This window comes from Mytilus galloprovincialis, chromosome 2 (genome assembly GCF_965363235.1).
Source record: "Mytilus galloprovincialis chromosome 2, xbMytGall1.hap1.1, whole genome shotgun sequence".
In the NCBI taxonomy this organism is placed as follows: domain Eukaryota; kingdom Metazoa; phylum Mollusca; class Bivalvia; order Mytilida; family Mytilidae; genus Mytilus; species Mytilus galloprovincialis.
Window position 1 is genome coordinate 20,941,188 of NC_134839.1, and position 11,177 is coordinate 20,952,364.

At 32.6% G+C, this 11,177-nt stretch overlaps 1 protein-coding gene across 1 annotated transcript; it reads right to left on the reverse strand.

Annotated features, from left to right (window-relative positions):
* Nucleotides 1–5,223: 5,223 nt before the first annotated feature.
* On the reverse strand, nucleotides 5,224–10,979 carry LOC143063091 (uncharacterized). The gene is made up of 4 exons (XM_076235049.1): nucleotides 10,846–10,979; nucleotides 8,164–8,363; nucleotides 6,511–6,616; nucleotides 5,224–6,053 (listed from the first exon to the last, which is right to left on the reverse strand). The coding sequence occupies exons 1-4, from the start codon at nucleotides 10,889–10,891 to the stop codon at nucleotides 5,368–5,370; spliced, it is 1,038 nt and encodes a 345-aa protein (XP_076091164.1). The 5' UTR covers nucleotides 10,892–10,979; the 3' UTR covers nucleotides 5,224–5,367.
* Nucleotides 10,980–11,177: the final 198 nt, after the last annotated feature.

Consider the following 11,177-nt stretch of genomic DNA (forward strand, 5'->3'; position numbering starts at 1 on the left):
GTTCCGGGGGTGCGCACCCCCCCCCCCTTTATTTTTGCCGATCAATGCATTTGTATCGGGACATATGTTTTGCACCATCCCCCCTTTGCCCTGGGTGCCCTGGGTTAGCACCCCCCCTTTCGAAAATTCCTGCATCCGCCCCTGTTGACTGCCATTTTAGGTACATTTTAAAGTTAATTGGTTAAGTTAGATACATATTTCCAAATCCCGTTAAAAAGTTTAAAATTGAGAATGGAAATGGGGAATGTGTCAAAGAGACAACAACCCGACCATAGAAAAAACAACGGCAGAAGGTCACTAACAGGTCTTCAATGAAGCAAGAAATTCCCGCACCCTTCAGCTGGCCCCTAAACAAATATATACTAGTTCAGTGATAATGAACGCCATACTAATTTCCAAATTGTACACAAGAAACTAAAATTTAAAAAATACAAGACTAACAAAGGCCCGAGGCTCCTGACTTGGGACAGGCGCAAAAATGCGGCGGGTTAAACATGTTTATGAGATCGCTCAACCCTCCCCCTATACCTCTAGCCAATGTAGAAAAGTAAATGCATAACAATAAGCACATTTAAAATTCAATTCAAGAGAAGTCCGAGTCTGATGTCAGAAGATGTAACCAAAGAAGTTTAGTATACATTGCAATTTTTAAAAAGAATTCCCCAACGCAATATACTAGATGTCAATGGTAAACATGTGTATGAACATTAATACGTGTAAGAGCTCACCAGTTAATAATGGTACAACTTGTATTGATTCGGGGCAACTTTTGTTCATCAAATATAACAAACGTCTCTAAAGTAACACTATCTCCAAGTTTCACCTTGCATTTTTTAATACGACTGCGACAATACAACAAGAATATATTGGATTGAAATGGCAACTGTGTGGCGGTCGTAATCTCGTCTTCCTTGTAATATTGTTTCTAGAACAAATATTGTCTATCCATTTATTTCAAGAAAACAAGCAACTTAAAAAAATGGTTGAGTTTAATAGAACTTGTAGATGAAACCGACAAGTAGTGCATTTGTATATGTTATAACACATAACTATTTTTACTATTTTGTGACATGTTCTCCTGGGGAACATATATAACAGTGAAAGTTACCTTTTTTATAAAATGGTAACTGTGTCTCATTGAAAAGTTCCAATGAAAAAACAAATACTAAACGTTGCCATTTAGTGATATGTTCCTTTTGAGAACATGCAGTTAGTTCAGTGTACATTTGGGGAACGTTCTTATACAAATTTCAATTAAGTGGAATTTTCCCCCAAACAACACACAATTAAAGTTACCAATCATTTTGCTAATTTTTTCCCTGGGGAACATATAATAATAAAAGTTACCATTTTGAGAATTTCTAACTGTGTCTAATTGTTATGATCCTCTGAAAGAACACATAATTAACTTTACAATTTAGTGAAATTTATATATATATATCTTTATTCTGTCAAACTTTTGCAATTACAATGGTATACAGACAACTTTTTCAGTTTGAGAAACGTTTTCCTTGGGCACACATAATGAAAGTTAAAACCATTTTGTGCAATGTTCCTGTCGAAGAACTTATGATAAAAGTTTGGTGAAATGTTCCTCTGGGGAACACTTAATAAAAGTTACTATTTAATCGAAAGTTATAAATGACTCAATTATTATTTTTTCAGCAATATTCTCCCTTGAAATTAATAAGTCTTTAGATATGACTACTAGGAGCGATATTACCAATAGTCATTTAGTCATTAATAATTTCGACTCAGTATTAACTTTTATATGTGGTCCTCAGAATACACTTCTCTCCGGTCTTTGATTTTCATCTAGGATGTCAACGTGCACAAATTCCTTCTTAGAACTTTACCAATTGTCACCCCCTATGGTAATACTGAACACCAAACTTTCTAAGAAGTAATTTTTTTTTTATCTTTCTTTAACTACTCATTCTGATCTAAAAAAAAAAACTCTCTGTCCAGAATTTCTATTTATACATGGCTAAATTTGATTCGTCAAACATGAAAACCAGTTATAACTTTTATATGTGGTCCCTTGGGGAACAACTCACTACACAGTTATGCATTATTTGGCATGCAAATGCTCTTCTTTACGGTCTCTGATTTTCATCCAAGAGGTAAACTTGCACACATTCATTGAACTCCATTCATAGAACTCTACCAAATGTAACTTGTTATGGTTATACTGACGACCAAACTTTCTTAAAAGTGCTATTTTGACAAAGAAAAAATGTAAAATCACAAAAATACTGAACTCAGAGGAAAATCAATTTGGAAAGTCCATATTAATCACATGGCAAAATCAAATAACAAAACGCATCAAAAACGAATGGACAAGAACTGTCATATTCCTGACTTGGTACAGGCATTTTCAAATGTAGAAAATGGTGGATTGAACCTGGTTTTATAGCTAGCTAAACCTCTCACTTGTATGACAGTCGCATCAAATTCCATTATATTGTCACCGATGTGTGAACAAAACAAACAGACACAATATTGTTTTATCTTCACATGACTAGTCATTCTGATTTAGAAAGAACATCTTATCCCATTTGCTACCACTACATGACTAAATTTGATTTGTTAAACATAAAAACCAATCTGGTTGCCCTTCAACATGGCAAACAAGAGAAACACAACATCACCATTTCACAATTTAAAACTGTCTGTCTATCGATCATAGTTTTCAAAATACGAGGTAAAAACTAAAAAATTGGTAATAAAAATCTTCACCAGTTTATGGCAGCAAAAATATTCTTATATCTATCATTGTTTCTAAAACGAAAACAAAACTAGAGGCTCTCAAGAGCCTGTGTCGCTCACCTAGGTTTATGTGCATATTTTTAAAAACAATGGACACAGATAAATTCATAACAAAATTGTGTTTAGATGATGGTGATGTGTTTGTAGATCTTACTTTACTGAACATTCTTGTTGCTACAATTATCTCTATCTATAATGAACTTGGCCCAGTAATTACAGTGGAAAAATATTTTCTAAAAATCTACAAAAATTTATGAAAAATGTAAAAAAATGACTATAAAGGGCAATAACTCCTAAAGGGGTCAACTGACCATATCGGTTGTGTTGACTTATTTGTAAATCTTACTTTGCTGAACATTATTGCTGTTTACAGTTTATCTTTATCTATAATAATATTCAAGATAATAACCAAAAACAGCAAAATTTCCTTAAAAATACATATTCAGGGGCAGCAACCCAACAATGGATTGTCCGATTCATCTGAAAATTTCAGGGCAGATAGATCTTGACCTGATAAACAATTTTACAAAGTCAGATTTGCTCAAAATGCTTTGGTTTTTGAGTTATAAGCCAAAAACTGCATTTTACCCCTATGTTCTATTTTTATACGCCCGGGACGGGACGTATTATGGTATACCGTTGTCCGTCCGTCTGTCCATCCGTCCGTCCGTCGTACTGTCCGTCCGTCTGTCCGTCCGTCGTCCACACTTCGGACAATAACTCAAAAACACCTTCATTAATTTCCATGAAACTTAAGTGAATTGTTTATATCTATTGACGTAAGCTCCCTTTCGTTTTTTTTTAATTTCAGATTTTAAGTTTTTGATTTTTGGGGCTTTATTCATAAAAAAAGGGGGAATTTTCAACACTTCGGACAGTAACTCAAAAAGGCTTTCACCAATGTCCATGAAACTTTGGTGAATTGTTTATATCTATTGACGTAAGCTCCCTTTCGTTTTTTTTTAATTTCAGATTTTAAGTTTTGGATTTATGGGGCTTTATTCATAAAAAAGGGGGGATTTTCAACACTTAGGACAATTACTCAAAAAGGCTTTCACCAATGTCCATGAAACTTTGGTGAATTGTTTATATCTATTGATGTAAGCTCCCTTTCAATTTTTATAAATTTCAGATTTTAAGTTTTGGATTTATGGGGCTTTATTCATAAAAAAAGGGTGATTTTTAACACTTAGGACAATAACCCAAAAAGACTTTCACCAATGTCCATGAAACTTTGGTGAATTGTTTATATCTATTGATGTAAGCTCCCTTTTAATTTTTATAAATTTCAGATTTTAAGTTTTGGATTTATGGGGCTTTATTCATAAAAAAAAGGGTGATTTTTAACACTTCGGACAATAACTCAAAAAGGCTTTCACCAATGTCCATGAAACTTTGGTGAATTGTTTATTTCTATTAATGTAAGCTCCCTTTCAATTTTTATAAATTTCAGATTTTACATTTCCGTGTTATGAATTTTTATGCTTAAAAAAGGGGGGATTTTTCCAATTTTGGGACTATAACTAACACTTTCACAAAATTTTATGTATGGATGAAAAATTAAGAAAACAAACTTAGTTAAATTTGAGGTAGCCTTAATAGTGCCAATTTTTTTGTGCATTTTTATTTATTATTTGTATTTGACAGGGCTCACACTATTTCTAGTTGATCATATAAATTCATTTAAAGCATAAAAGACAAGTTAAAAGAGCAACGGGCGTATCATGCGCCTAAGCGCAGCCCTTTATTAGCCATGGCGGCCATCTTGGTTGGTAGGCGGGGTCACGCCACACATTTTTTAAACTAGATACCCCAATGATGATTGTGGCCAAGTTTGGTTTAATTTGGCCCAGCAGTTTCAGAGGAGAAGATTTTTGTAAAAGTTAACGACGACGACGGACGCCGGACGACGACGACGACGCCGGACGCCGGACGCAAAGTGATGGGAAAAGCTCACTTGGCCCTTCGGGCCAGGTGAGCTAAAAAGTGAGAAGATACCAAAAGAGAATGCAAAAATATACAATTTTAGAAAGTATTTTATGACAGACAACACCACTTAACACCATGACCAAAAAAAAATTTGTTAATAAAAACTAACTTAAGGTGGTACCAAACACCTCAACTAAAAATAATTTGGCTCATTTGATTTTCATAAAATTTTGACAATATATTAACTTTGATCCTTTGACAAAAATATAAAATTTTTAAAAAACTTGAACCAGACACTTTATCGGGAAAATTTCATTGGATATATAGCTGTTTGACTAACGCTAATTTTGATCATTTAGAAGCATGATGTTTCTTTCACAACAACACGTGATTAAAACGTTCAGCTGATTTTTACAGAGTTATTACCCTCTAGTGTTATGTACAACCTTAAGTCAACAAAACACTGTTTAAGTTCCAAAACTTTACCTCAGTTCAGTAGTTAATAAGAAATTGTAACTTAAATAATCAATATAACAGGTGGAATTTATTTTAACATGTTTAACAATTATTATATAACAAACAGGATTGATCACAGTTTTGCTCCTCTTTTACACCAACTACCCTCTCTTTAACATCTAGTTTGTCCTCTTTCACATAAATTTTCTCTTGCTAAATATTCATTTCATTTTCAATTGTAACAATGTCATCCTTTTTTATAACAATGTCCTCCTCTTTTAAAACAATGTCATCCTCTTTTATAACAATGTCTTTCTCTTTTATAACAATGTCCTCCTCTTTTATAGCAATGTCCTCCTCTTTTATAACAATGTCTTTCTCTTGTATATTAATTATGTCCTCCTCTTTTATTACAATGTCCTCCTCTTGTATATCAATGTCTTTCTCTTGTATATCAATTTCCTCCTCTGTAAGATCAATATCTTCATCAGAACTTTCATACTCTGAATCCTCATCGTCTTCGTGAGTTTCCATATGAGCTTCTAGACTATATTTCCTAGTGTACGCACGTTTACATATAGGACACAAATGAGATTTTGATTTACTGTGTGTTCTCATATGTCTAGTAAGGTGTTCTTTACGTCCAAAATTTTTGTCACACACAGAACATGTAAATCTTATATCACCCGTATGAATTTGAACATGTCTCCTCAGATGGTCGTACCGTACAAATTCCTTGTCACATACTTGACATTTGTAATCCCGTTCTTTCTCCATAATGTACATTTGATCATCTTCCATTTTAACTACTTTTTGTCCGTGAGTGTCCCGATGGCGCTTTAGATTAGAACTAGATATAAATGCTTTCTCACATACTTCACATTTGTATGGTCTTTCACCTGTTAAAAGAGTAGAAATAAACATTATTGAATATATATTTAAAACAATAAGTACTGTTGATTCATTTTATGGGTATCCATGGTATCAATTTTGGTGGATTGAGGAAAACTTGCATTCTCGAAGATATTTGATTTCATGGTTTTGTCAATCTCTGCATACAATGCCTGTAGACAAATTGTAATTTGTTGAACATTTAAATTCATGGTTCATAAAATTGGTTTCCAATGAATAGTAATGGATCCACAGTAATGAAAGGTGAAATAATAAATTCATTTATCAAACATTGAATAAAAAAGGATATAACTACATTATATCATACAATTGTCTGTTAAACATAAAGTGTCAAATCAAATTATGTTTCCACTAATGATAAACAATAGCTTTGAGATTCGGTATAATTGCCAATGAGACAGTTTATATCCACCAAAGTTAAAATGAAGTAGATGTAAGCATTACCTGTGTGTACTCTGATGTGTTGTTGTAAGTGGTGACTCAAACTGAATTTTTTATGACATATATCACAGCTAAAGGATTTCTCAGGTATATGAACTTTCATATGGGTCTGTAATAGAAACATCATACAAAATAAGACAGTGTCTGCATATAAGCTATAGCAACTTACAGCCAAGAATAAGGGAATAACGTTTTAAAAGCGAATAAAATGCCTCAACAGTACTAATTTTGAACATCTTACATGTCTTATGTCAGTGTCAAGATTTATAAGTACTTGTTTTGAAATACGAGAAAATTTGCATTCCAAACACTAAATATACATAGTAGTGATGAAGTTTTTTTTTATGTATTAATTATTCAAAATATTCTTATTCTTTATGATTATTAAAAGATTGCTAGACATCAACCAATTATATTTTATTTTAGTTTTTAGGGACATGAGATAAACTTGTTTTTCACTTAAGGTCAAGTAACAATAAATGAATGCTGTATACTGGATTCCGCGAAATATTGCGCAACTTCTAAGAGAATGAACTTGTTTGCTAAAATTGAAGATGAAGAACTACTACAGGATTTTGATATCTCACTAAGCAGTTGAAACAGTGTGTATTTCTTCCTAAGTTGTGATGAGGAAAAACAGTGTGGTCTTGGAAGTATTCTATATGTAGTTTGTCACTGGGAAAAGACATTGTTTAGCAGAAAAAAAGTAGAAGAGGGTGCAAGTTTTAGACATTAATCATAAACTTAGTATTGTAAGGTAAGACTAGATATTCCCTATTTTGAAAATTATCACACCAGTCGGAACAAGTAAAAACCTTTTCAAATTTAAGAAAAGTAAATGTACCACATAAATATATACTGGTCATAAATTCTCTGCTGCGTCAGTCAGTCAACAACAACAGATGCCACAAAAAGATTTTCCATTTAAATTAATTAACCTTCTCCACGGTTGCAACAATCTTTAAAAAATTTATACTTCATAAGTTTTTTAGACTAAAACAAATAAATTATTAACAAAAGTGAAGTTTCACGATCATTAACCCATCGCTACATTTTGCATTCAATGTTTTTGTTTTCTGTAATGGTGTTTTCTTTCACGTCCCCAATTTTGTGGAAAGTTTTAAAGTTAGAAATAGAACACAAATCTTTAAATAGATACATGTATAAATAGTATATTGTTTGAAGAGTTAAACATGGAATATTCTTCTAATAAAAGAACATTCAGAAAAAATAATGAATGCCCTATTACCTACCAATGTATAGAAACTGAAAATAAATCCTTTCAGAAGAACTTTATGATGTTAATATTGATCAATGATCCTTGAAAATGAGGTCATAGTCAACCAAACCCAGCCACACAAACATGTATCACTAACAATGATTCTATCAGATAGACTTTAATATATTTTACCTGTTTCCTAAAAGTAACTGACAATATTTAGATAACTTATTCACAAATCTTACCATTGATTTTATAGACATTAATACAACATGAAAAGGATGACAAGGTTTACATACCTTGAAAAACAGAAAGCATCTTCATCTTCCATATTTCCCTTAAAAGGTGAAATATAGCTCAAGGTGTCAAACATATACCTCAGGGTCATTTGATGCAGGCATGATAAAATCAGATTCATTGACTAATATGCATTTTACCTGTAAATGGTGTTTCAACTGGAAAATTTTCCCACATTCTCCACATTTAAATATTGGCTTTTCAGCTGGTTGCCTCCCCTTTTTTGTGTAATCTATTAATGAAGTGACATCAATAAATGATGCTAAGTTTTCTTCTAATGTCTGTGTGAACTGACTGATACAGATTTCTATATCTTTACTTATTGCTTCATCTGTATTCTCTGAAAAAAAAACACACACTTTTATGAGAAAAAGATATGCCATATGGCTCAATAAATTGTCTACAACATAATTGCAGACTTAAATACAAACAGTGTTCCTGCCTGTCCTGAATAGAAGGGAGACCCACCCTTTTGTGTCCTCACCCCTACCCTTCTGTCCTCCAAAGCAAAAAACTGCACCCATCTGCCTTTTAAAAAAATTTCCAAATTTCATTCCTATTTGCCTTTCCAGTAAAAATGTTAACTGACAGGTGTAACACACTAGTTTTTCAAAACTTCCTATTTGGCATTCAAACTTTCAAGAGGATCCATATGTTCAAAGAATTATATGTGTTGCAATGTACAAATGCACCAAAACATTTACAATGAATAAATATGTATAAATACCTTTTCAAATTTGGGATGTACAAATGTATGTTGATCTACACAAAACCTATTACTGTGGATTCACTATTATTCATGGGATACCATTTTTTGTGGTTTTCTTTGGTACAAGATTTTTTATGTTCAAAGAATCACCAATTTGCTTTTGGGTTGCGTACAGACTTTGACAAAACTACGAAATCAAATATCCACGAAAATGCAAGATTTCCTCAATCCACGAAAATTGATACACACGAAAATAAATGAATCCACAGTATATAATTATGGTAATACATGTATAAAAACTGTTTTTTTTTTTGTAAATGTATAAAACCGAAAGTTATTTAAAAAAGAAATGGCAAACCAAAAACTGTGGATTGGTTTGTACATGTAAATAAAAAAATATAATGCTCATTACAGTGAGAAATAAAAAAGTATCAATTGGAACTAATGATCTAATCACTTTAAAGTTTGACAAACCAGATAATACTGAGCAGGTTGATTATTATCTTCCAAATGGTTAATAATATCTGGTTGGGATACAATTACCTTGTATGGGATTTTAGTTTAATACTGAGCAATTTTTTTTTCTTTGGACTCCAGGGAAAATATTACAAAGTGCAGAAAATAGCATCTGTACAGCAAAGGTAACGACATTTGGTTAGCAAACTTTCTGAATACCAGATTGTTTATTTATTGTTTATTAATTTGGTCCATTGGAAGGGGCTGATTTATAGAAGGATCAATCCAGCAGCTATATTTATTTATTTTTTTCGGAAAAGCTTCTCTATCATGTCTATAAATCAAAAGTCCTGAATGGTACTACTATTGACCTAAACATGCTTAATAAATGCACTTTTCAATATTTTAAGGAAATACAAAAATTAAGATATTTTTGCACTGAAAATGTATCATGTGTATATATATCTTATTTTGGCTAAAATCACAAATTGCTTCTTATGATCTTTTTGGGAATTCCATGTCTGTTTGCCCAAAATCATGTTCCCTCCCATTCACCCCCACATGTTCACACCTTAGTCCAGCCCTGGCCTCAGTGACTTATTTTCAATTTTTATTTATTTTGTTGTCACTGAGTCCAGCTTGCCCTCCATTACCTTCAAAGGTGCAAGCTCCTGGGTAGATAACACAGGAACGATATAGACAAAGGGGTGATGATTAGAACTTACTGATGCCTTCAATCAATTTCTAAGGGCGGACATAGGGTGCAACAAATTTGTTCTTATTATCTTGTCAATTTTTTCTGGAACAAGGCGATTTCTCAAGATTGTTAGATAAATAACAGTTCCGCTGATGAAAATATGTGCTCTGAGGGTACAAAGGTGGGAGAATGACTAAGATATGCTAACAATGTAGGCCTAGGATAAGTGCTCTTGTTCATCCTACCTCTGTTTGGAGCAATTTTAAATAACTTAAACGCAAACATTCCAATTCTGTTTTAAATTTTGATATATTTGATTAACATTTAATTTCCTGGCGAGTGCTCTCAATAAAATTATTTTTTGTTTAAGCTTAGGAAAGCAACAACATTCTAACAGGAAATCAATTAGTTGAGTATCACTTTGGTAATCGATACTTGGTACTACTGAGCATTACTCGAGTACTCAAGAACTCATTGACATCCCTACTTTAGAGATATAAATGTTCCGTGTCATATGAGTATTTGTACAATATGAGTATCTCATATCACGGGGGGTCGGAGGGGTCCTGATCTGGAAATCCCGGGTTTAAAAACATGAAATCCTGACATGCCTGAGGTCCCTAATTTAGAAAAAAAATAAGTCCCGAAAGGATCAATCCTGAAATCCCAAGCTCAAAAACACCCGATCCTGAAGTCCCTATAAAGGTCCTCTCATAAGTCATATGGTCCAACCATTTGTACATTTTTTGGACTATTATCTAAATATGAGTATATACTTGTTTGGTTATCGATAGGCCACATCAAATGAGAAATTTGAAACCTGAGTTGGCACTGAAATCACATCACATAATACACCAATCAATATGCACTAATAAAAATAGTTTATTTGATGAAAACTACTGAATAAAAAAAATATACAGGCCCTGTAAATCAAACCGGTCAAATTTCAGCGTTTTTAACCTTTGATTTCTGACTGATTTATGTCTTCAAAACTGACACTGTCCATTTTTTTGGATACCCTGGGATCCTGGCTTACTGCTCGACAATCAACAGAGATTGGGTAAGGATGCCTGTTTTTTTCGGACAGGCCAAATAAAAACCGGAAGTCTAAAAAAATGATAAACTATAACTAGTGAGGAGAGATCCTGTTAATATTACGGAAAATATATTTTTTTTGAAAATCTTAACAATTTTAAATTTCATATAATTTTTGAAAAAAGTTCAATTTATTATTTTCATGTCTTTTATATTTATTGTCATTTTTTCTTACAGAAAAATCTTTTAATTGTCAC

Excerpts from the sequence above, each read along its gene's own strand:
- LOC143063091 (XM_076235049.1), bottom strand. The coding sequence starts at position 10,891 with ATGGACAGTGTCAGTTTTGAAGACATAAATCAGTCAGAAATCAAAG. Across the intron at positions 6,617-8,163 it reads AGTTGAAACACCATTTACAG|ACCCATATGAAAGTTCATAT; the intron begins GTAAAATGCATA and ends TTTCTATTACAG. Across the intron at positions 6,054-6,510 it reads ACACATCAGAGTACACACAG|GTGAAAGACCATACAAATGT; the intron begins GTAATGCTTACA and ends CTCTTTTAACAG.